Below are 25,945 nucleotides of genomic sequence, written 5' to 3' on the forward strand. Positions count from 1 at the left end.
ACAAAACATCTAATAGGGGATAGATGCCAATCAGCCCTCCCCTTCTGCTGCGGACTGAAGATCCTGTGCTCGGTTCCTTTGAGCCAGGATCGATAACCACCCACAACCAGACAGAAGACGTATTGTCCAGGAGAGAAAATCTCAGACTTGCAACGTTACAGATTTGGGAGTCAGCAAAACATCTGGCAGCTCTAGCAGGCTCACAAAATAGCTCTTGGGTCAATCCAGAATGGAGTTTTAAAGTCAAAGGAAAGACAACTGCCGACTTGACTCACTCCTGTGCCAATTAAAGAAAATCCAAGATCTCAAAGAAAAAAATACTGAGACAAACGGCCCCAGTTGAGTTTTCTGTCTCTGAGCAGCCGCTCCAAGAGTCTTTCCCCCTCTAATTAACTTAATTATCAGAAGATGGCTCCGTTCATTCTCTCTGTCTCTACAATGCCAGCCAGTGGTGTGAGAAAACCCTTCGAAAGCTGAACCTCTCCTCTGGACCCTGGTCTACAGATGGGAAAGGCACTTGGGGAAATTGGGAACCAAGTCAAGGACCCCAAATAACCCCTCCTAACGCTACCACCAAGGGGACGGATGTTCTTCTTATACCCCATGTTGAGGCTCCACTCCAGACAATGAAGACAAGTAAAAACTCATCTCAAAATTTCTTACAAAGGATCGAGGACCCAACGTGCAGGAAGATTCCCCACCAAAGCCTGTTCTCCAGCTTGAACAAAGCATTTGTGATGAGAAGATTAGATACAACCTCTTAACTAAATCACCTTCATGTATGTATATATACGGGCTACATCTGATTCCACCAAAGACCTTCTGGGGAAATTAACCAACTATATCAGTTGGACGCTTCTTATCTAAGAGTTTATTATAGAGACTCTGATTTATCGGATAAGACGCAAGAGGGTACCTCTTACTCCAATGTTAGCCACAGCAGGTGAGCCCCCATGCTTTGACAGGCCTTCTCTAGAAACCAGGGTTTGCCCTATTTAGATTACAAGCTACAAGGGATAACATCTGTTTGCCTTAGGCTGACAAGCTAGGTTCACTTGTTATAGACTTCAGGGTGGAATGTGCTACAGCAGACCAATTAGCTGGGTGTCATTCATTTAAATCAGGGGTGTCCAAACTTGGGAACTTTAAGACTTGTGGACTTCAACTCCCAGAATTCCCCAGCCAGCCTGGCTGGGGAATTCTGGGAGTTGAAGTCCACAAGTCTTAAAGTTCCCAAGTTTGGACACCCCTGATTTAAAGGGGTACAATCAAAGGAATGTCTGCAAAAGGCAGAACGAGGCAAAGTTTGAAGGGCTTAAGGCAGGTTTGGGGACTCCTGGCTTAAGTGCTCTTCAAAGTTTAATGGTCCCAGGGCTCTTCAACATCTTCATGAATGATGATGGGGTTGAAGAGGCGCTCATCATACTGCAACCAATTTTGGTCCCCCCTACTACAAAAAAGATGTTGAGACTTTGGAAAAAGTTCCGAGAAGAGCAGCTAAGATGATTAAAGGCCTGGAGACTAAAACATACGAAGAATGGTTGCAGGATTTACATCTGGGTAGTCTAAAGAAAAGAAGAATTAGGGGTGACATGATAGCAGTATTCCAGTATTTGAGGGGATGCCACAAAGAATAGGGGGTCAAATTATTCTCCAAAGCAGCAGAGGGCAGGACTAGAAGCAACATGGAATCAACATATTTTTCGGAGTATAAGACGCAGGCTTTGAAGGTTTTGAAGAAGCAATTTTTTTTAAAGTAGGTAGGTAGATAAAGGGATAAAGAGGGAGAGAAAGAGAGAGAACTACTGTAGGTAGGGAGAGAGAGGGAGAGAGTAGTTAGGTAGGTAGGTAAATAAAGGGAGAGAGAGAGAGAAATACAGTAGGTACGTAGGGAGAGCAAGAGAGGGTGTAGGTAGATAGGTAGGTAGAGGGATAGAGAGAGAAATAGAAAGAGATAGAAAGAGAGAGAAATACTATAGATAGGTAGGGAGAGAGAGAATAGGTATGCTGGTAGGTAGAGGGCTAGAGAGAGAGAAAGAGAGAAAGAGAAATACAGTAGATAGGTAGGGAGAGAGAGAGTAGGTAGGTAGGTAGATGTTTCCAGGTGTATTTATCCATGTGCTGGAGAAGGAAATCACTGACAATCTGCAGCACCTAAGACTTTGTTTCTGCTGGAACAGCACTTGACCAATGTAATTCTCATCAATCAGTTAAAGAGCTTTCCAAAAGGAGAAAAAACTTTTTGCACTCTGCAAACCTCCCAAAAACAGCCCGTTTTTTAAAAAGGCATGAATAGCCTTGGGGGGGGGGGCTTGCAGAGTGCTGGGGGGGGGGAAATGAGCAAAAAATGGGCCTTTTTTGTCAAACAAATTGCATGCATAGCCTTATGAAGGCTTATGGAGTGCTGCTGGGGGATGGGGGGGGGCAAAAAAGGGCCAGTTTTTTGCTCATTTCTGCCCTTCCCAGCCCCCAGAAGCTCTCTGAAGGCCTCCAAAAGGCTCTGCACGGCCATTTTGGTGAAGGGGCGGGGTTTCAGGAGGCAAAAAATGCTGTGTTTGGTGTATAAGACACACCCAGATTTTCAGCCTCTTTTTTGAGGAAAAAAGGTGCGTCTTATACTGCTTGAGCAGGGGGCTGGACTAGAAGACCTCCGAGGTCCCTTCCAGCTCTATTCTATTCTATTCTAAATTCTAATTCTGTGGATGTGGGGTGTAAGAGGGAGACGGTGCATTCAAGGGAAGTAAGAGGCAACACAGCCCACATACCTTGTGTGAGAGAAAGAGGGTGAATGCAGTCCCTCCCTAATAGTTCCCACGGTGCATGGTAGATGCAGATAGTAGAGTCCTTAGTCTGGGGAGATTTTGTCCATGGGTGTGAAACCATAAAAGAATCAATATGTGTCATTCTTTGTTTTGGGCCTGACAGGATAACACAAAGGTTGGGGGAATTGCTAAGGTTTTGGAAGATACATTCATAAGGATCTTGACAGACTTGAGCACTGGGCCCTATCCAACTAGGTGTAGTTCAGTGGCAAGAAAAGTTTAACTCTTGCACTTAGGCAAGAAAAACCAAGCCCACAGGTGTAAGTCTAGGCAGCCCCTGGATGAACAGTAGCAACTGTGAGGGAGATCTGGGGGCCTAGTGGGCCACACCTTAGTGTCAAGCTCATGAGAAGTGATAGTACCACTCTATACTGCACTGGTGAGGCCACACCTGGAATTCTACCTCCAGTTCTGATCATCATCATACAAAAAAGATGCTGTGACCTTAGAAAGAGTGCAGAAAAGAGCAATAATAACAAGAGGTCTAAAGCCTATGAAAAATGGGTAAAAGACGCCTGAGGAGAGACCTGATAACCATCATCCAATCCTTGAAGGGGTTTTCACAGAGAACAAGAGATCAATTTATTCTCCATAGCCCAGAGAACAAGAAGCAACGGATGGAAGCCGCGAGAGAGACCTAACCTGGAAATAAGAAGGGATTCCCTAAAAGTGAGATCAGCTGGTGTGGCTGAGTTGTGGATCCCACCCCCTCTTGAACCACAAGTTCTCTAGCAGTTGATACGCTTTTAGATATCAAATACAGGCAAATACACACAAAGCACAATATCACAGCAGTTTTCAGGTGTTGGTGTGGCTTTCAAAACAGAACCCCTGCTGATCTAGAGTAGGCTCTCCAGCTTTGGCCACCAGAATTCCCCAGCAATGAGGCTACTCAATATTTAAGATCCCACCACAGTGCTTCCCATCAATCATTTTCCTTGTAGGCTTCCCTCCATTCTGAAAAGCTCCTGCCTCAACCATCATTCAATCCGCCCTATCTAGAGGAAGTCCTCGACTTACAACCACAAGAAATTTTAGTTGCTAAGCAATGCGGCCATTCAGCGAGTCACGAAGTGGCCAGACCCAATTTTGCAGGTATTTCTTTTACTACTGCCATTAAGCAAATCACTGGGACGTTAAATGAATTACATGGTTGCTGAAGGAATCTGACTAATCCACCTCCCCTTCTATTGAATTTGCTTGTCGGATACCGGCTGGGAGGGTTGCAAATTGGGGTCATGTGACTGCACAATACTACAAGAAGTGTGAAATGTGGGCGCCTGAATTGCAATCACACGATGGTGCATAGAATGGCTGCAACTTTGAGAATGGGCCGTACGTCCCTTGTCCAGGCCACTGAACTTTGTAAAAGGTCACAGGTCAAGGGCTCCCTGTGTGGCCGTGCAGTGGCAAAACTCTGCTGATGCAAAGGAAGCAGGTGGAACAGGCAAGCTCTACATCAGGGAAGCCAAACTCCATTTCATTGACCGGCGCATCAGGGTTATGTTTGACTTCGGGGGGGGGGGGGGGGGAGACGCGACGCGACGTCACTTGTGTTGGGGCGCCTGTGGTGGCCTGAGTGCCAGTGAAAATGGGGCCCCGAGCTTCATTTCTGGCTGCAATGGCCATCCACAGCCCTCCTAAGCTCCATTTCTGCTGGCAGAGGCTCCCTGGCCGCTCGTTCACTGTTTCCATGGTGGCCCCGTGGGCCAGATCCGGTCCTGGGCTTTGAGTTTGCCACCCCTGCTCTCCATGTATAATTCTCTGTCTATTGAATTCTACAACTCATCAAGCTCCAGGGTCCCCTGCGAGGCTCTTGAGGATTCGAGGGGTGGGTGAGAGGGGATGAAATTCACATGGGGGGGAGGGGGAAATGGGGCTGGCTCCCTTACCTTGATTGCTTGGCCGAAGAAACCTTTGCCCAACACCTCCCCGTGGATCAGGTCACAGGGGCGGAAGATCTGATGGGAACCGCTGGTGGAGGAGCGAAGGGATTCCGATCGGCTGATGTCACGGCTCAGGATGAGCGGTTCCTTGGGGGAGCTGGGCCCGGGGGACTTGGAGATGCTGTTGCTTCGCCTGGAATACAACACCCATTCAGGAGGGGACTCCAGGTACCACCTGCAGCTTCAGTGCTGGGATCAGACTTCCGAACAAGAAGATGCACTTTCACAAACGACACGGAGAACTGACTCCATGCAGGAGCAGGATGGAAATTCATGGGCCAGACCAGTTTCCCCCTCCTTTTAATCCTTTGAATAAGGGTCCTTTTGCCCTAATCCTTTCCCTAAACTGGCCTCTACAGGAGGATTAGACCAATTGTTTCTTTATTTAGCCTAGGAGGAGAACGTGACAAAGAGAGATAAACAGACAATTAATCCAATTAATGAATTGATACTAAATAATCTCTTTCAGCCCAGAAAAAGTAGACTAGGAAGGTTCTTCCTCCTTAACGGCAATTTACTTTAGGCTTTTCTGTTGTTCCTTAAAAGGAAGAGAACCACATTAGCCTGTAGTAGCCAAAAGTCAGGAAAACTGCTCGCACCTTTTCAGACTAACAAAATGTGTTATTAAAAGGTATAAACTTTCACCAGCTGCAGCTCCCTTCATTGTAGGCATAGACTGGCTCAGTTGATGTAGGGCTTAAATTGGGATGAGGTGGAGGGGGATGGAAGGATGGATGGGCAGATTACACCAGGCGCAGATTACAAGAACGATATCAGTTAACAGATAGGAAGTCTTAAAAATAATTATGTTTGTTGAGAGACTTTCTGACATAGATTGAAACTTGTCTTTTGGCCAATTGTGCTGGCCAAGTTTCTATTTCCAAAATAGCTGGCCTGTTTCTCCTACACAGAACCCAGAGGAGAACTGCCAGCAAATGGTGGCATGAGAAGAGAAGGTGATCCTGTGGGCATCTAGTCTGACTTGTGAGGTTGCTGGGCTCTGGGATGCTGCTGGTGGTGTAAACGCAGACCTGGATTTATTGGAGGGCCGTGTTAGCCTCTTGTTGTTTCTGGTTGCTGGTGAGAATCTGCTTCAGGCTGGGTGGTGGTCTGCATGCAAGGGTGGGCCTGCCACTTAGGACCTGTAAAAGGGCAGGGTCAGGTATGACTCTCGTGCAGCATTAACGGGTTTGAGACCACCAACCAATAGTATTCTGTTACTCTGCTCGGTACTCTGTCCTGTACGAGGTAATACACAATTGTACACTTTGTGCACAACTAATTGCTCTCCCCAGCAAAGGGATCCAACCTTGGCTACTTTAAGAGTTGGGAACTTCAACTCAACGTGGACGGCTGAGGAATTATGGGAGTCTGTGGATTTCGTCTCCTGCTACACAGCATCCTTCTTCCAAAACTTCTCACAATAACTGAGTGGGGCAAGTTGAGTTGAAAGATTTTAAGTGGGCCCAGAGTCCCCCCCCCCAGAGCTTGCAGGACTGAAGGTGGACTGAAAGCTTTCTAGTCTTATTCACACACTTAAGGTACCCCACTATTCCTGCTGGGTCACTCGGCCTTCCCCCATTATGACTCAGGACTCTGGCCTTCAAGGCATTTCTACCCAAAGAAATTTGACCTTCAGATGCTGGCTGGGGAATTCTGGTAGTTGATTATCTTTTATTTCCTTTATTTTCTATGTGCTAATTAGTAGGAGCCACGGTGACACTGTGATTAGAGTGCAGTACTGCAGGCTACTTCTGCTGACTGCCGGCTGTCTGCAATTTGGCAGTTCGATCCTGACCGGCTCAAGGTTGACTCAGCCTTCCGTTCTTCTGAGGTCGGTAAAATGAGGACCCAGATTGTTGGGGGCAAAATGCCGACTTTGTAAACTGCTTAGAGAGGGCTGAAAAGCACTGTGGAGCGGTATATAAGTCTAGGTACTATGGCTATTGTCTCTGAAGTTTACTATAAATGAGATCCTAAGTATGTTTGATGCTTCTTGGGATCTCTGAGCAGTAGATTTATCACATATTATATCTTATAACATAAGATATGTCGCAATTATAACTAAATTTATAAGGAATCCCTTCAAGGTAAGGTTTGGGATTCAAACAGCATTTTTAAACCTCTTGTACCACCAATTGTTTTTACAGATGACCAGATGTACAAATAAAGTAATTGTTATGCATTTTTCCTTTCTTAATATTGATATTGATTATACCTCATGACCGATCAACTCTGGGAGTTGAAGTCCACAAGTCTTAAAGTGCCCAAGGTTGGAGACCCCTGCTCTAGAGAGCCAGAGATATCATACAGCAGAAACTACCCGGTGGAGACAGTTCCAACATGTTCAGCAACATATTTAAAGCCTGAGAAATGAACACCAGGAAGCAACTCAGACTGAGTCCATCCCTGAGCTGTAGGAGGGGAGGGAGGGAGGGAGGGAGGGAGGGAAGGGCAAACCCCATCAGTCTTTGGAGAATCTGTTACTAGAGCTCAGGTCAATGAAGCAGCGTTCCAGCCGAACTGGAAGGGTCAGTTCCCTGCCTTTGGCCACCTCCAAGGACGGTTATGGCCGGAGGGCAGTGCTTGCTTATACTGCACTTTGCAGCTGGAGATTAGCAGGCCATTCTGGAGTCCGGGGACATTACCTGAGGGAGCGTCGCCGCAGGCTCCCTTCCAGGTTCTTCTTGAGCTCCAGGGCAGAAAGAGAAGGGGTGGAGGGCTTCTTATTGCCCCCGGACAGCCGGGAGTCCAGGCGCAACCGGTCCAAGCGCTGAGAGACTGGGTCGTGTTCGATTAACAGCTGAAGGGTTTGATTCGTCTTGTGAATCAGTTCTTTGACCTGAGAAGCAAAGAGGGAATTGGCCGTGCTGGGAAAAGGCTTCCTAAACAACAGAGCCACAATCTTCCTCCATCAACCTGGGATGGGGAAGGTTGGACGAAGGAGGCATTTCTTTGGCTTCTCATTCTTAAGAAGCAGCTGGGTTTAAGTTTAATTAAAAGCATGTCTTGGCTGTTTAAGCCACTCTTTCCTGATCAGGGCTCCTCTATTTATGTCAGGGGTGTCCAAACTTGGGAACTTTAAGACTTGTGGACTTCAACTCCCAGAATTCCCCAGCCAGCATAGCTGGCTGGGGAATTCTGGGAGTTGAAGTCCACAAGTCTTAAAGTTCCCAAGTTTGGACACCCCTGATTTATGTCATATAAATCTGCGATGAAAATCAAAATAGCACAGGCACGTTTTTCGGCTGGCACTCAGGAAGACAAAAAAAAAATAATACAGACATCCTATTGTTGTTTTAAAACACCAGGAAGAAATCTTCTGAAGCCCCAGGCAAATCCCCCAAGGCCCTTCAGCCAGCCTGCTCTTCTCTTCTCTCTCAGCACCTCTTCATGCTTTCAGAGGAAAGGAGGCCTTTCACAATTACTTAGAGGGGCTGAGAACTCTCTGCGGGGACTCTCCGCTCCTGCCCCAAGAGGCCTTAGGCTCCGTCTCCCTTACGAGGCAGCAGGGAACCGGAAAGGCTGTTCAGAACGTACCTCTTCGGTTTGTAGCGTGCGGACTGGGTTTCCGTTGATCTCCAAGATTTTGTCCCCGGGGTGGATGGCATTTTGGACCTCAGGGCTGATGTGCCTTCGGTTGACTCTGCACACAAGAGCAAAAACATGACTTGAGATCCGAAGAATCTGCCTCCTCGGTGAGCCTCTATGAGGGACCACATAGCAATGGGGAGAGAGGAAAGTGCAAGCCATGCAAGCCACCTCTGAAGGAAGCATTTCCTCCTAGGTAGTCCTCGCTTAATGACCTTTTTTTCAGTGACAGTTACAATAGCGATGAACAAATGGTGTTTAGGAATAGCCCCCCGTTACAGCTCTTGCAGGGCCCTCAAGAGACACGGATCAACGTTTGGATGCTTCACAGCCCACTGCATTTATTATGACTGCAGCGTAGGCTTCAAGCCCCCTCCCCGCTACTTGCCCACCCCACACTCCGTCACCACCTACCCCTGCCACGCCCAGCTGACCTTTGTTATCTTCTTCCTCCTTCCCTCCTTCCCACTGCTACTGGGAGGGGCAGCAGTTGCAGCAGCTGGGAGGAAGATGGTAGCAAAGGGGGTGGCAGGGGGAGGGCAGCGATGGAAGTGCCGGGCAGCCAAAAGGGCAAAGATGCTCCCAGATGGGGTGGAGGGAAGTGAAGTGGCCTTAAATTGTTATAAGCTGCCCAGAGTAGCCCCACAGTGAGATGGGCAGCAAATAAATTGCGATCCGTTTTGCAATCCCTTGATCATCTTTGTTACTTTTCCCTGAAACTGTTCTACTTTGGAAGTCTTTTGGGAGGAGGAGTCTGGCATCACCTCTTGCAACTAAGATTTTTTTTCCTCAAAGGTGGATGCCCGACTGCGTTGCACCTGCGGGTATCGGACTGATGCAAGAGTGAAACTGGGGTGAGGCAAAGATTATGCAGATGCAGGAGAGACAGGACCCAGGCGCCTTCTCAGTTAACAATGGCGACCCGTTGGAAATGTGTAGTATTTCTGTGCTTTTGAGGGATCCTCTTGGAAGAATTCCCGGGCAGAATGCTTTCAGCACAATGCCTCCAATTTCCAAGGTACAGAGGGAGCCGCTTTGGCCGTGAATGGCATTAGGGCCACTGAGGGGATCAAAAGGGCTGCTTTCTTAATGAAGGTCATCGCTCAAGGTGACAGGAGCCACAGGCATGGCAGAAGCTGGCGTGAAAATGCAAAACCCCACGACTGTGGCCTTGGATCTCTCAACGCCTCAGCCAGAGCAAAACCCCATGCAGTTCACAGAGCTTCCTACTCACTCCTTCACTTCCACCGTAGCAGCGTAGGGGGAGCAGCCCCCTTCCACAGCCACAGCAAAGCCCCTTTCGCCGTTGGTGGCTGCAGGCATGGAGAGAAGGGTCAAAGTGTAGGGCAGCTGCTCACACAGGGGCTCCGGCGAGAGTCTTTCTAGCATTGGCATCAGCACAAACTGGTTATGGCATTTGCCACTGAAAAAGGAGAACGGGATTCTGCTGTTAGTTTAGACCGGAGGAGAGAAAAGGCCGCGTGTTTCTTGCCATGCTGTCAGCTAGGAAGCGGCCCATCGCTCCGGTGCTGCTGGTTGCAGAGACAAGGCCTAGATTCAGACAGCATTGCTTCCAACAGTCCCTCTTCGGTATGCCGACACCCCCCTGCCCTGAGGGTTACCTCCCCACCTAGGACCACGGAGGCCAGGAAGAGCGAAAGCGTGAGATTCCAAGGCTACGGATCCAAGGGGCAGCTTGGACATGAAGAGCGGGAAAGCAGGACTTTCCTTACTTGGTGGCCCTCCATGCCCCTAATGCCTACCCAGAGGGGTGGGGGACTCTCCAGGTCCCTCCCCTCTCTGGGGAATGCAAGGGGGGCGGGGGGGGACACACCAACCTTGCCTGCCATTCTCCCTTCTTGGTGTCAGGGCAGAGGAGGGAGGGCCAGGCGCAGGGCAGAAGACGTTCCCCGTCCCAGAGAGCCCCCCAGACCCACGGCTGAGCATGGCCGCTTCTCCTTACCAGTAAAGAGCTGAGTGCTGCACCAAAGCGTAGCTGTCGCCATCTTCAATGATCACTTTACATCGCATGCACGCAAAGCACTCGGGGTGGTACTTGTACTCCCCAGCCACCTGCCAGGAAAAGGGACGGGCAGGATGGTCAGCAGGAAGAAACGTGAGGATGCTCTAGAAAGAGGGAGTGAAGCCCCAGGGGTGGGGCTGAATGCACCCTGAATGCAGACTCAGCAGCTGCTGTCGAGCCAGAATTTTGCCACAAATCCCAGAGATGCCTGAGGATCAGTGGCTCCTTGCGCACTCTTGCCCAGAGCACACGGCGGGGCAGATGCCTCCGGGGCAGGAGAGAGCAAGGGGCCGGTTGGAGACCCCTTGGTGAAATCTGGTTCTTGGTGGTGGGCTGGAAGGCAGCTGGCAAGGAGGGGCTGGGCGGAGGGGCCATCGCAACGGAGAGCAGGAAACGAGGAGATGAACCTCGGGGCGGCGGCTGCTCTTGGGGGGAAAAGGCAGGACTGACAAGCTAGCACAAGCGCAGTGGCTGATTCCAGGAAGGGAAATCTCAGGAACCGTCTGGGGGAAACCACCTTCCAGGCCCTCTGTGGCTTTCATCCGGCTTCTTGCTCACTAAGTAGCCTCCTATGGATCCTGCTGGGATCTGGGAGTGGAGGCTGTAAACTGAGCCTGCCCTCGGCAGCCTTTCTTGCCCGCCTTGCCCTGTGTCTCCAGGATGTGCCCTTGTGAAGGCAGCAGGGAAGCCGCCCTCGGTCCCAGGAGCAAAGCAAAGCTAGAAAACCCCAGGGAAGGGAAGGGGAAGAGGAGGACCTGGGGCTGCTTCCTGCCTCACCTTCTCTCTCAACTGCCTAAAATTGTGGCTTAGCTTCCAGCCACTTTGAAAAAAGAAACGATGATGCCAAGAGACTCGTTTACCCAGCTAAAGCATCCACCTGTTATATGGAGAGGGAGGAGGGCTTCCTCTATACTGCGGCTTGCCCCCAAGCAGGAGACGGTGGTCTCAACCCCCAAGGGCAGCATGGAAGCAAACTCTAGCTCCCCCCCTGGCCCAAGAGGGCCCTCTGGTGGCCACAACCAGATTTCAGCCCTCAGCCAGCATCCTCCGTGAATTCAAACCCCATGGCCCCTGGGGGCGAACCTATGACATGCGTGCCAGAAGCGGCACGCAGAGCCATCCCACATGAGACGCGCAGCCTCGCTAGCTCCCCTTCCATGTTCCTGTGCACACACATGCACTGGTCAGTTGGCCTTCGTGTGCGCAAGTACGCCAAAACCTAAAAGAGCAGCATTTCGGCGTGCATACACACACTGGGACCCAAGAGTCCAGGTTTCCGTCCCGTGGCGTCACTGCCCTAGGTTCCCCAGGCCTGAAATGGGCTGCTTCTCACCACTTTTGAGACCGGAGACAATAATTAAAGCCCTCTGATGAGATTGGCAGTGCTTTGAACACAGTCCTGCAGCCGACTTCTGCTGACTGCCGGCTGCCTGCAATTTGGCAGCTTGAATCTCACCAGGCTCAAGGTTGACTCCGCCTTCCCTCCTTCCGAGGTGGGTCAAATGAGGACACAGATTGTTGGGGGCAAGAGGCTGACTCTGTAAACCGCTTGGAGAGAGCTGGAAATCACTGTGAAGCGGCATATAAGTCTAAATGCTACTGCTATTAAAATAAAAGTTTCCCCAAACCTAGGAAAACATAAGAAAACATGCCTCCCTCCATGCAAGTGACCTGACTTTGTTATGCTCCCTAACCTCATGTCGTCCCCACCGAAGGGTCCTCCACCCCCACCCAAATAGGAAACCTGATTCTAGGACACTCAAAATCCATTCTTCCCACCCAGAGGCCCTTCTGGCTTTCAATGGGTGGGGTTAAGGCTGAGGAATTCTGGGAGTTGAAGTCCACACGCACCTTAACATTGCCAGGGTTGAGAAACTGTAGCTTAAGGGATGGAATGAATGTGTCACTCCTTCACCCTCACCACAAGTGTCCCTTCCTCCAATCTGGCACCCAATCCTGGAAAGGGCCAAGCATTTGAAGCTGTCACTCATCACTTGAAGCAATTGGGGGTTTTAAAATTCAATGTTGAGAGCAGTGGTGGGTTCCTACCCGTCTGGACCAGTTCGGCCGAGCCAATAGTGGTTTGGCGCCTGGATTTCTGGAAACGGCAGCGACCGAGGCCTGCCACATGCCATCTTGTTTTTCGCTTTTGCACATGCAAACAATTTTTATTGCACTGTGCATGCGCACACAGCATGCATGAAGCACATGAGTGGCGCGCCCCTGAGCAAGCCAGAAGTAGCGCCTGCAGGAAACCACCCCTGGTTGAGAGGGTTGGGGTGATTCAGTGATCCAACCCCCCAAGTGCCCTCAATGGCTCTCAGAGGGAGAGAGAGAGAGACTGCAAAGAAATACAATCCTTCCGCGCACACCCATCCTGCCAGAATCTACGTCTCTCTCCTTCCATCCCTGCACCATCCAGTCACAACTGAGGATGCTCCTTGGATGAGAAGTGAAGTGTCTTCTTCTTCCTCAAGGAAAGAACGGTCCAGTTGCCTTTTGAAGACAACTATGACCTGGATGACTGAGAATCTCAGAAGACATGTTGAGAGGATGCCTCCTCATGGGCTATTTCCTGAAAGACAGCACCTACTTGCTGGAAGATACGTGTCTATATACCCGTCAGGGAGAAGCCCATCGATCCCATCTCTGTGGCTAAGAAAGGCAATTCGCCTCTCCCGAAGGGAAGCCAGGGGTGCTAGCTGGCCATGCCGAGGGAGGAGCGCACAGGACAAGACTTACCATGACGGGCCCCGTCATCAGCAGCGAGCAGCCGTGGCAAGACTCCCCAAACTTCCGCCAGTAGTCCTTGGGGCAGTACAGCTTGGCATCTTTCTCATAGTACCAGTTGGTGAGGAGGTCCTGGCACTCGGAGCAGCTGGCGTGGGGAAGAAAAAGAGGGCTGGAAGTTTTATTTGCTGGGCACCGTTTTAAAGTCACATTTTAAACTACTCTTACCCTCTTTTATTTTTTTTTTACATTCAGCTTAAATGTTTTGAACATTTTATTTGCACATACGACCCACGATCCCTCTATGAAGGAGATGGACGGTTTCTAAATGGATGGAATGAGATAGACAGATAGACAGACAGACAGGCAGACAGGCAGGCAGACCTTATGTACTAATTCGATCCCCATTCAATGTTGCTTGATTTTAGTGGAGGGTGATTTTATTATAGTAATTTATTATATGACTCTTCTTGATTAGTTTTATATGATGCTTTATATTGTGTAAGCCTCCCTGAGTTGCCATGTGTGAATAGGAGGCAATATAAATTCAATAAACAAACAAACAAACAGAGCAAGCCTGCAGTTCTTCCCATCTCTTTAACCCGGGGAAGAGACAATGAAGGAGAATCCAACAAGAAATCCCAGGCTAGAGGCAAAGCGAGGCTTCCTAGCAACAATCAAGGCTTCTTTCCATCTGCTGGGGATTAAGAAGCTGTCAGGGATCCACGGAATACCCCCAACCAAAGAAGAAGCATCTTTTGGAAGATGGGCCGTGAGGAAAATGGCTCGGAGCCTGAGCTCTGTTAAAAGCCCCCCTGGAGCAGCTGCAGTCACGCATGAGCAGCAAGGAAAGAGACTGGAAAACTCTTAAAGCTCTCACAGAGCAAGAAAATACTAAAGAAACCCAGAATGGAAACAAAAAAATAAATTCTTGCAGTGACTCTGAACACTTTGCAACAAACACTTAGGCACCAGATCCTTGGCAAGATTGCAAAGCTGTCTCCCCCCTCTCCGCCCCCCCTGCCAAATTCATTACTTTTGCAGCAAAGACTGATCTGTTCCATGGGGGGGGGGGGGGTGTTACTTTGGCTTGTAGCTACAGACTCTTGAAACCTTCCCAAGAGGAAAGAGTCCGATGCTGGCCAGATCACACGGTCTTCACTCACTAGGCATGCTTTCCCACAGAGAGCTCCACTCCCACAACTCCTTCATCGTGCAAGTGAAAATGAAATCTGATCCCCGTCGGAAGTCTGTCACTCTGAAACCTTTTGTTTTCTGCTCTGGCTGGTCCAAGAACTGGGAACTGGGTCCAGTTTCAGGGCAAACAGGGGGAAGGGCCTTTAAAGTGGCTTTGAACTACCAAAACGTTTTGATGCAGGAGTTCCCCGGTTTCCCATGTAGGATATAGGTGCCTACCGAGTGAGCTTGGAATTTCCACGGAGGAAAGAAATTATTATCCTGCCCCACACACTGTCCTTCCTGCTTCTCCTGGGATAGACAGCAAATCCACTCCAGGAGGCATCCCACTGTTCAGCTCCTTCTAGATTTACCCGAGGCTTCCAAGGAAGGTGTTTTGGGAGACGGTCCCCAGGTATCACTTTTCCTTATGTTCAGGAACAATTTTTATTGACTTTAAAACAAGGTTCTATTGCTGCGTAAAAGAGAAAGTCACTTCTGTCTACTCTAGCAGATGTCAAATCTTTACGTCTTTTGCCATCTCGACTGAACTGACAAAACAGCACGTTAAGTTCCAAACCCAGATTCAAAGCCCTCTGCACCTACAGAAACCCAGCGGATAATTTGGTGGTTGCTTAGTAGATGATTGGCAGCTTCTGACCTCATAAAGCACTTCTTTATGAGTTCTTTATATTCTTCCCTGCACCTTTTGAGATGGGCAAGAAGAGAGAGAATTTGGAGAATAAGACGTTGCTGCCTTCAATGAAGAAGCTGCCATGTTGGGAACATTGATAACAAACGGTTACCGCAAAGTCCACTAGTAAAACTGCTCACTGTCGCCCCCTTCAGTATCAAAAATGCTCTTCGCCTTCTCAACTCACCTCATCAAGCCTTTTTCCAGATTGTTAGGAAGGCTTTGAAAGAAAGAGGGTTTCCCACCCATTTTGCCTTCTAACAATCTGGGGCTCGTGGGGAATACAAAGGGAGGCATTTATGGACGCTAATATTCATAGGTGCTACGTCCCACCGACCACTAATGTCCGGGCCAGGAATAATGGATCAGTGTTATATTGCAATAACATATTGAGTTCAATCAAGTATGGAGCTCATGTATAAAGTTGCAACTGTCTCTTCAGTAATAAATTATTACTTTCCACTTCCACAGATTTACAGATTAACAGAGTTGGAAGGGATCTTGTAGGTCATCTAGTCCAACCCCCCACCCAAGCAGGAGACCCTACACCATTTCTGACAGGTGGCAGTCCAGTCTCTTCTTGAAAGCCTGCAGGGATGAAGCTCCCACAAAGTCTGAAGGCAGCTTCTGTTCCACGGGTTGATTGCTCTCACTGTCAGAAAATTTCTTAGTCCCAGATTGCTTCTCTCCTTGGTTAATTTCCATCCATTGCTTCTTGCCCTGCCTTCAGGAGCCTGGGAAAACAGCTTAACCCCCTCCTCTCTGTGGCAGCCCCTCAAATACTGCAAGACTGGTATTAGGCCTCCCTGGTCCTTCTCTTCTCATCTTTGCATCTGCTCTATGGACAGAGTGAAGCAGGCAAAAGACACCTGCGGTTATCCTCCCTTCACCCGGCTTCTGAACTAAGCAGGAGGACGGCTGATGGAGGGAAGGGCTTCCAGGCACTGGCATCGCTGTGGTTGCCTCTCTTTGCGAACAAGGTCTACTAGGCAGACAAGGAAGCGGGAAGGCAGACTCACCAAAAGGGCTTCCTTGGAGTGACATAAGCCCAGGCAGACAAGTAGCTTCCCATCTCCAGAGCACTGGCCAAACCAGCTCAGCAGCAAACCTGTCCAACTCCGTCTACTCAGCTCCTGAAGTGTTTGCACGGGAATGCCAGATGCTGGGCCAACGGGGGCTCCTCGGTGGGCTTGTCCCAGCTCTCATCGTCTCCTTCCCCAGAACTGCCCAAAGGGCAGCTCAGCTTGGGATTGAGCGGGAGGACCAAGGTCCTTGCAGAGGGGCCGCCCAAGGAAGTCAAGACTGGCTGAGGCACCACGTTCCCTCCCTTTGCAGTTCTCCCGCGAGGGTGGAGGAGGAGGAGGAGGAGTTTCCTTCAGAAGAGAGAGGTGGATACCTGAACGATTGGGAGATAACAGCCGATCTGCAAAGGGTGAGACTGCAGCCGCGGAAACCCTGGAGGGCATGAAGCTCTTGCAAAGGAGAAAGTTGCCTCCAAGTCAACAGAGGCCAAATCAAGCCGACAGCCAAAGTTTGCTGTGATGCTTGGAATTTTTTTCTTTTTAATGTTGCTGAAAGTCTTTAAGAAAACAACAATAGAAGACTATACAAACTCAGAAGACAAGAAAAATAAAGAGAGAATACAAAGTGCCAGAGAAAAGAAAAAAGGTGAAAAATATGAAAAAAGAGTGACTTTCAATCTTCACAATAAGCACAAATTTAGTAACTTTGGTTAGCTTTGTAGGTGTTTCTGATAAAAATACAGACAGGCCTGCTACATGCAGGTATCTCTCTTCTTTCCATAGCTTATCCCTTATTCATATGCAAACCCATAAATCATTATCATTTCAGTTTCTGTCTCAGTAAAACATCCATAAGGATTCCCAGGATTTTACACTAATATGTCCTAGTTTAAGTTTGGTCAAAGAAACCAACTTTCTACTCCTTTTCCTTCTAGCAATCTTGATCTTTATTCAGACGCCGTCACAGAATTCAACCTCTCTTCAGTTTTTCTTTTTCCCATCTTAAAAGTTTCTGGGATTTATCAATCTTTCATAACTCCAGAATACCATCATTTTCCAGGTCATTCTCTTGGCTTAACATCTGTATTTCCACTAACTGTTATCCTTACTTTGTAATTCCCCATATTTCCTCCCCCCCCCCCCAGTATTTCAACAATATTTCTTTATATTCTCAAGAGTTATTTCCTTATATCTCAGCATCAGATGATATTTCTTTCAACTCTTTATCCTGTAGGTCTTTCGGCTAATTCTCTTTCCCATCTGCTATTTCTTCTTTGGGAGCCTGAGCTGGTGCTGGCTTTCCAGGTGCAGCTTCTCTGAATGTTGTTGTCTCTCAAGGGTGAAAGGGTTGCTAGGAGGCAGGCAGAGGAAATATAATCCTGCTAGCTCTCCTTGGGCTTCTCAGTAGCTTTCGACTATCAACCAACAGACCCTTCTGGAAAGTTAAGTCAGGGGTCCTTGGCGCTCTCTGAGCTTGGTTAACCCAAGGAGCCCTCATTTCATCCCTGGTCTACAAGGATTCTCCTTTACATTGAAGTACGTTGGAGCCATAGGAAGTCCTTTCGGATGGTTCCAATATTATTGGGAATATTATTTCCAATATTATTTAACTTCTTTGTGTTCATACTTTGAGTGGAAAGTATTTAGTAGACAGCTTATTTGCCTAATAACTGGTGATAAATCTATGGAAGGCTGCAGACCCCACTTCTTGAAAAATAATCTTCTTGAAGCACATAATCTAGAATGCCCTCATGATTTGTCCTCACTGTTGGAGCATCTGTGGGGGCCTGATGGACGTGAGAATCCTTTATTAGAACAAGTGGAAATTCCAGCTACAGCACTCCTGGGACAGGGATACTGTACTACTGTTTCGGTGCTTGGCAATTTCCTACCTTGAATGCCGCAATGCATTTGTATTTGGAACCAGTTTTCAAAACCATTCCCAAATTGCAGTGAGGTCAGAGTAGGGCTGAGGCAGCTCACTTGGAGTGAGAGACCAGAGCCTGATTCCAGGGCTCCTCCAACTGCATGGAATTCTAGAATGTCTTTTCCACAAGAATGGTTAAGGTTCTTCATAGCACATAGGCTTTCCCCCCTGCTTGGCTGGGAGTTTTTCCGGGGCCTTCTTAAGGGCCTCCTGGCTATTGGGAAGGGTCTTTTCAGTCCCATGGTGCCCCAGTTCTGCAGTATCTTCGCCAGAGGAGAATACCATTAGCACCTAGGTTGGTCTTGTCTACAGTTTGTTTGCTTTGCAGGTTTCTGAATCTGCCTTAGCTTTAGGCTATTTTTATGCCTCAAGACTTTCCTTTTCTGTGGTGACTGCTTTTTTAAAATTCTTATTGAAATTCTGCTTGATTTATAGAATAGAATTCTTTATTGGCCAAGTGTGATTGGACACGCCAGGAATTTGTCTTCGGTGCATAAGCTCTCAGTGCACATAAAAGATATAAGTGATAAATCACGACCATAGCCATCATAAATACATTCATCATGAATCATAAGATACAACACTTTTATCTCTTGTTGTGAGCAACTCAGAGGACTTTGCTATAGGAACAGGATCTTTGGGGCTTTGAGATCCACGCCCCACATCTCCATTTCCTCTGTTAAGTGGTATCTCAGGGACAACAAAATTGGAAACTTCCAACTATTTATTGTCTGCTTGAATTCTATGTAAAAACCCATACATTTTATTAGTCCTCTTTGTCATGCATCCTGGACCAGATTCCTCCTATTGCTAAACAAAAGCTGAGGGCAGCTACTTTATTTATTTAGCGTGTGACATCTACAGAGGTCATGCAATCAGTGGAGTCTAATTGCTACCTTTGTAGTTTTTGGCCTTGAGGAATGCAACATCCGTGTGTGTATAGACTTTTAGCTGCTCTATTAACACAGAACATTGCCAAGCAGGGGTAGACCATTGTGGAGGTAGTCTATAGTTCATACCCCAGGGCATCAGTCCAAATTCATGCATGGCCCAGTCACAGAGGCCAATCAGATGCCCTCCAGGAAACACCAACACAAATACACAACCTTCTCAACTGCCACCTCCAGCTCTGGAAGAAAAATAGAATCACCAGTGGCCACAAATATTCTCATCTTCAAGAAATCAGCCTTCTTTTTTTTTGAAAGTCATCCATGCCCATCACAACTTCTGCTAGTAATGGATTTCAGAGATTATCTGGATATATGGGATTTATTGATGCCCGGAATCTCCTGCTTTTCAGTATAAAATACAACACAATAGCAGCGTTGGAAGGGACCTTGGAGGCCTTCTAGTCCAACCCCCTGCCTAGGCAGGAAACCCTATACCGTTCCAGACAAATGGCTATCCAACATCTTCTTAAAGACTTCCAGTGTTGGGGCATTCACAACTTCTGGAGGCAATTTCTGTTCCAGTGATTAATTGTTCTAACTGTCAGGAAATAATAATATAATAGTATAATTAGGCAATTGTTACACGTAGAATTCAATCCTGGGATATAATTAAATGCTGCGTTTTTTTCACCCTGGACCAGGTCAATTGGGCCATTCCAGGAGACAACTGGCCTATCAGGGTGGCCCAGTTGGGATGTTCTGCTGAGTTTGCACCTCCTCCTCCCTGGATTTGGTCCCTGCTTCTCTTCTCATTCCACTCCTGAGATGGGAAGGAGCTTCTCTGCTGTACACCACCAACACCGCACATCACCCCTGCAGTGCAGGCTGGGTCAGACTTTTCTGTATATGTTGTCACTGAGAGCTTCCTCAAAAGGCAACACGCAACGTAAAATACAGGCATTCCGGGACTTGCAATTGTTTAGAGACCGTCTGAAGTTACAGCGGCTCTGAAAAAAGTGGCTTATGACTGTTTTTCACATTTACGACCATTGCAAGCATCCCCGTGTGATCAAAATCCAGTCACTTGGCAATGGTCACGTATTCACAACAGTCGCATTTGTTCTGGGCTCAGGTGATCTTCCCACCTGGCTTCCAACAAGCAAAGGGAAGCTGGACTTACTTAACAACTACGTGGTTCTCTTAACAACTTCAGTCTGTCAACCTTGAATCTGACCTGACCGGGGTTGCCCCAATGGAGCTGAGGGAGAGGGAGGGGGGAATTAGAGATAGCTGGGGTTTGTAGCCAAAATAAAATACTTTCCCTTGGGAACCAAGGGCATTCTCACACCTGGACCGTGGCAGGAGGAGTGAGGTCACCAGGCAACCAGGCAGTGTTTTGATTGGGCCTTGCGAATGACTGACTGGGTTTGTGGGAAAACTTTCTCTTTTCATTAGGTGAAAACCGTGGAAACCTTCAGAGTCGGTTTTCACCAGATTTGTGCCAATATGGCAGGGGTGTCCAAACTTGGCAACTTTAAGACTTGTGGACTTCAACTCCCAGAATTCCCCAGCCAGCATGGCTGGCTGGGGAATTCTGGGAGTTGAAGTCCACAAGTCTTAAAGTTCCCAAGTTTGGACACCCCTGCAATATGGTATCTCCAATAAAGCTATTCTTTGAGGAATTTGTCCGCCTCGGAGTTTTGCTTACTATGGGTCTATTACTTGGAACCCTGACATAGCGATGCGCTTCACAACTGTGGCAAAGAAGAGTCATAAAATGGGGCAAAACAATGGCCTTGCTTAGCAAGAGAAGTTTTGGGCTCCATTGTGCTTGTAAGCCGAGGACTCTCTGTGAAGGGGACTGCCAGGGTATCCCTTAAGGCAGGAGGAATAGGACTGCGGCCTTCAGGTGCTCCCAGCTGGGAACCAGCCATTTTCTTTTGACCCCGGAGGGAGGGAGGAATCTGGCCCATGCACCACCTATCACCAACGACAACATCCAGTCTACACTTTCCACTTTGAGGCAGATTTTGAACTGAAGGCCTTACAGTTGAAACATCTGGTCAAATGTTGGCATTTCCAGTTCTTCCCTGCCCCGTTTCTACATTACTGGATGATGAAGAATTCTGGGGAAGTCAAAAATGGCACCTTAAGGACTTTATGGACCAACCCAAGCATGAAAACAAGATGGTGACTGTTGGTCCTCAATTCGAAAAGGAGCTGTGCCACAGCCCTTGCGTGGGAGGAATTTAAAAACATCCGATAAAGGGGGAGGCAAAAAAAAAAAAAAAAAACGAGTTGCCCTTGTTTTAAGTTTTCAAAGGGTAGAAATTGATCACAGGGCAAGTCACCCCTCCTCCCAGCAAGGAGGCAAAGGTACATTTTGCAGTGCTCTAAAAGGAAATGGGAGTTTCAGCTCTGCCCAGAGTTCACAAAACGGCTCGCTCTGAGGTGCAACACAAGAATGATAGGAATGTATGCTTTGGCAACAAACCCCCAATAGTGGGGAGAGACAAAGCAGACACGGAATGGTGTGTTGACCAACTGGGTGTTACATGCTACTCCCGAGCTCAAGAGCTGCACCAAAACAATTGTCCTTTTGGTATTGATTCTGCTCTTTGGACAGCTGCCCAACACAAGGGACTTAATTGTGCAAGTTTGCTATGGGAACTGGTCTTGCTGTGCACCACAAAGCCTCACGGAGGAGGAACAGCAGGGCGGCTGGCAACATTTGGGCCTTTTCTTAAGAAACCAACCCTAGTGAGGCCAGTCTTCAACTTCCCTTGGTCAGGAGAGATGACGGAGAAGGTGGCGGCAAGCAGCTTCAAGTGTTTTGGAGGAAACAGATCACCTCTAGACCCATTTTAAGCAGGCTTCAAAGTCAGCTATGGGCTTCAAATGGCCTCGGTCAGCCTGACAGATGACCGTGGCTAGTCCAGGGAGTATCACTGCTGGGTTTTTTGAATCTTTTCTTAACTTCTGGATTTGGAAGGTATCTTCTAGATCTACAGACGAAGGAATTTGGGATTGAAGTACCGCATTGCACTTGTTCCATTCCCATCCTTTGGGTAGAACGCAGCGGAGGCTTGGTGACAGAGTCACTCCTCAAAATTTACATGAAGTCCCTCCGGGCGCCACTTTGTCATTCATATGAAACTGCCGAGTGAGATCATCCTGGTGTTATCAAGATGCCAATGACGCTAACTTATTTCTCCGTGTTATTACCTTCAAGTAATCTTCAACACCTCCAGCAGAAGGGCTGTGCTTCACATTCAGAAAGATGTTTCAGTGTGTGTGGGAACCCTGTAGTATTACCTATATTTTCCCAATATTGTGTAGTAGCTGCCTAGGGCAGACACAGGATCTGAGATTAGTTAGTTTAGTATATTGATTAGCCCATAGGTAAAGGCAAAGGTTCCCCTTGCTCATATGTGCTAGTCGTTCCGACTCTAGGGGGCGCTGCTCATCTCCATTTCAAAGCCGAAGAGCCAGCGTTGTCCGAAGACGTCTCCGTGGTCATGTGGCCGGCATGACTCAATGCCGAAGGCGCACAGAACGCTGTGATCTTCCCACCAAAGGTGGTCCCTATTTTTCTACTTGCATTTTTTACACGCTTTGAACTGCTAGGTTGGCAGAAGCTGGGGAAAGTAACAGGAGCTCACTCCATTACATGGCACTAGGGATTCGAACGACCAAACCGCCAACCTTTCTGATCGACAAGCTCAGCGTCTTAGCCACTGAGCCCTTTTGATTAGCCCATAGGCCATATCAAAATACAGAGTTCCAAACACAAATTATTAATAAAATCCTATAAAAACAATTTAAAATGAAAATGAAATAAAACACAATTTAATATATAGATAAGTACCTAAATTAAGATAAAATTATATTTCAGTATCACCCCTTCAATCTACCCCAATCAGTCCCACATATGTCGATCTGATCTCAACATTACTCAAGTACTGACCCTTATCAAATGTTGCTTTCAAATTCTGGCCGCACAGAAGGTTCGTTGTTTTGATATGGGGTTCCCAATGGGTCTTTCGTTTAATTTATGACCCTCTCACCCCCCTTATACAAACAACAATCAATTAGTATGTGAGTCAAGTCTTCTAGCTCTGTTGTTCCACAAATGCAGATACGTCCGTTGTATGATAGAGAGTGGGAGCCTCCCATATCTGACCATTGTATCAAGGGTTTGAATATCACCGTGTAGAAATCTCCCTAAGATGTTTTCGCAATTGTAACTTTACATAGCTGTCCATTTGAAAAGTATGTTTATATTCACTCGGCCAGTTCAAGTTACCAGCCTTACTGAGAGTAGCTACATCATTTTGTGTTTCTCTGTCCACGATTCTTTGAGCAAATCTTTTTAAACTTGTTCTCCTGTTACGTAAGAGACAAGAAGGCCACAGCTTCAACAAAAGTTGTCAGGTTGGCGATCCAAGAGGTTTGGAGCTGTGATTTTATCTGCTTTAATAAACGTAACTTGGGGAGGGATTCTGCTAATCATCGTCCTTAATTTCAGGAAGTGGTGCCATGAATTTAATTTATTCATGAATTTAATTTAGTTTATGTTTCATTATTTTGTTTTCAATTCGTCAGAAAAGCCGCATTAGTATCAATAGAAACATTATTTTTAAATCCTATTTTTATATCTTCAAAGGATTTTCAGGGCAAGGGAAACACATTAAGGGGAGTGTAAAATCCTTTCAGTCGGTCACTCCAACAACTAGGGATTTTTTTAAACACGGCCACCCATCCTCAGTGGGACTTATCCGTTGGCAAACTGGGCTCCTCCCTTATGCCGTAAAGCAGAGCATCCACAATCGCTGCCTCTCAACCCTTCCGGGCTGCCCTTCCTTTTCCACCATGCTATTATGCAAGCATACAAGTTCAAAGGGCCCAACCAAAACAACCAATGCTAAGGCCTTCCATCCGGACATTCCTTTAAAGCCAAACTAGGGATTCAGGACACTCCTTTACCCGGGAAATGCCTTATCAAACCCAGGTCTGCTTCTGAATAAGAGTCTGGCAAGGAATCAAGAAAAGTTATATTCTTTCCAGCAGGAGATATTTCACAGCATAAAGAGTTCACTGCTCAGACAGGAATACGACAGTCCTGATGAAATGGTTCAGAAATTTGAGATGGATGGATGGATGGATGGATGGATGGATGGATGGATGGATGGATGGATGGATGGATAGATAGATACAGACAGAGGGACTGCCTAATCACAATTCCAAAAGTGCTGTTCAAAAGGCTTCTTGGATGAGAACTGGACTTTCTTCGTTTTTTTCTTGAAAACGTGTTGGTTCTCACCCAAGAAGCTTCTTTAGTCCTGGCTTGACGCTTCTTGGGTGGGATGGAAAACGTTTCAAGAAACTGTCTAATTCCCCTTTGAGCAGCCCCTTTGGAACCACCATGGACTGGATGATTGAGAATCTCCACAGACATCTACCTAATCAGACATATTTACAATGAAATGTTTGAATCCGTCTTGTGCAATGTGGAGCCTTCCCAGGGATGTGCACTTCAACGACAGGACAACCGTGGCTGAGTATTTATTTAGTGCATTTACAAACATATTTAGCAACCCATTCAGAAGACATCCAGATAATGGAAGATAAAGCGATGTGATGCTAAAATTAAGGGGAAACTTCCTAACGATGAGGACAATTAACCAGTGGAACAGCTGGCCTCCAGAAATTGTGGATGCTCCATCACTGGAGGTTTTTAAGAAGAGTCTAGACACAGTCACTTATCTGAAATGGTATAGGGTCTCTTGCTTGAGCAGGGGGATGGACTAGAAGACCTCCAAGGTCCCTTCCAGCTCCCCATTACAAAGGAAATGGGTCTCTCCCAAAGACTTCTGGGCACTGCAGTCCAATGACAGCAGAAAAACATGCCTGTCCCTGGAACTACACTCTCTTTGAGAACTGGGTCCTTTCTCCAGGCTGTGCATCCCAAAGTGTAGACTTCAGCTGTAGAGAGAGAGCTTGGCCATTCCTGAGAATTCTGGAAGCCCTGGGATTTGGAGACCATCCAGCCTGGCCAGGGCTGGACTCTGAACTCAAACGCAGAAGGAATCCAGCGTGAGCACTTAATGCAGTGGAAGAGGAAAAATCATTTAAACACAATTTAGTGCAATGGAATCCAAATTGGTATTGACAAGGCAGCTTCAGCTGCACACCGTTGTGCTACATCGTTTTTAAGTCTTGTTGACTTCAACTCCCAGAATCCCCCAGCCAGCATGCGCTCAGCCACTTCAGAACCACCCAAATATGTGAATCACAACATCCTCCCAAGACAGAACAAACCTGGTGCTTGGCGGCAGAGTTCACGAACAAGGCGTCTTCCTTTTCATGCCCTTCCTGCCCTCTGGGTTCAGCCAAGGAGGGAAGAGGAAGGCAACGTGCCTCTTCCAGGGAATGTGCTGAGATTAGGCAGGTTGCGCCACTCTTGGGAGAGGGCTGGCCCCAGAGAACGCCTGACACAGAGACCTGGGCACATTCCTGGCAGGCCTTTGGTGACACATTAACTGCTCAGAAGGGGCCAGATGGGAGGGAGCCTACCGCCTGCAGCAGCCGTGGGGGAGGACGGGGTGGGAAGGAAACCATCCAGAGGCCTCTGATGGTCGTTTACACGGAGCTGGAGGTCTGCCCCACCCAGGTCGCAGGAACAAAAACAGCAAAAGCAAAGGGGAACTCAGGAGTCAGAGCCCAAACAAATCCGGTCCCCCTCATGTGTCACCAACAACAAAGCCCAGAAGAAACGGAGGGCCTCCGTGAAGCACTTCCAATCTTCAAGGGACAAGTCTCACTCTAAAGCCAATCATAGGCAGGTAGAAAGCGGATGGTAGAAAAAGATCTAGTGGCCCATCAAATCTGCCCTTGGAGATTGTTTTTTTTAAAAAAAAAATCAATTATTATTTTTAATTATTATTTTTGTCAAATGATGGACAAGAGCTGCAGTGGCACAGTGGTCAGAGTGCAGTACTGCAGGTTACTTCAGCTGACTGCTAGCTGCAGTTCAAATCTCACCAGGCTCAGGGTTGCCTCAGCCTTCCGTCCTTCCGGGGTGGGTCAAATGAGGAGCCAGATTGTTGGGGGGCAAGAGGCCG

General features: G+C 47.7%; 1 protein-coding gene across 5 annotated transcripts in view; it reads right to left on the reverse strand.

Annotated features, from left to right (window-relative positions):
* The window catches only part of LIMK2 (LIM domain kinase 2), a 49,166-nt gene that overhangs the window by 11,590 nt on the left and 11,631 nt on the right, over positions 1–25,945 (reverse strand). For 2 of the 5 annotated variants that reach the window (XM_081966549.1, XM_081966548.1), the window contains exons 3-8: positions 13,125–13,260; positions 10,323–10,432; positions 9,594–9,782; positions 8,309–8,414; positions 7,417–7,610; positions 4,715–4,901 (exon numbers count right to left, since the gene is read on the reverse strand). In XM_081966549.1, the coding sequence (XP_081822675.1) occupies positions 4,715–4,901; positions 7,417–7,610; positions 8,309–8,414; positions 9,594–9,782; positions 10,323–10,432; positions 13,125–13,260 (922 nt within the window). Of the gene's footprint in view, positions 1–4,714; positions 4,902–7,416; positions 7,611–8,308; positions 8,415–9,593; positions 9,783–10,322; positions 10,433–12,431; positions 12,546–13,124; positions 13,261–16,001; positions 16,306–25,142; positions 25,298–25,945 lie in introns of those variants that run through there. The other 3 variants (XM_081966552.1, XM_081966550.1, XM_081966551.1) reach the window with 3 other exon arrangements.

Source organism: Natrix helvetica (assembly GCF_964273705.1).
Source record: "Natrix helvetica genome assembly, chromosome: 14".
NCBI classification, from domain to species: Eukaryota; Metazoa; Chordata; class Lepidosauria; order Squamata; family Natricidae; genus Natrix; species Natrix helvetica.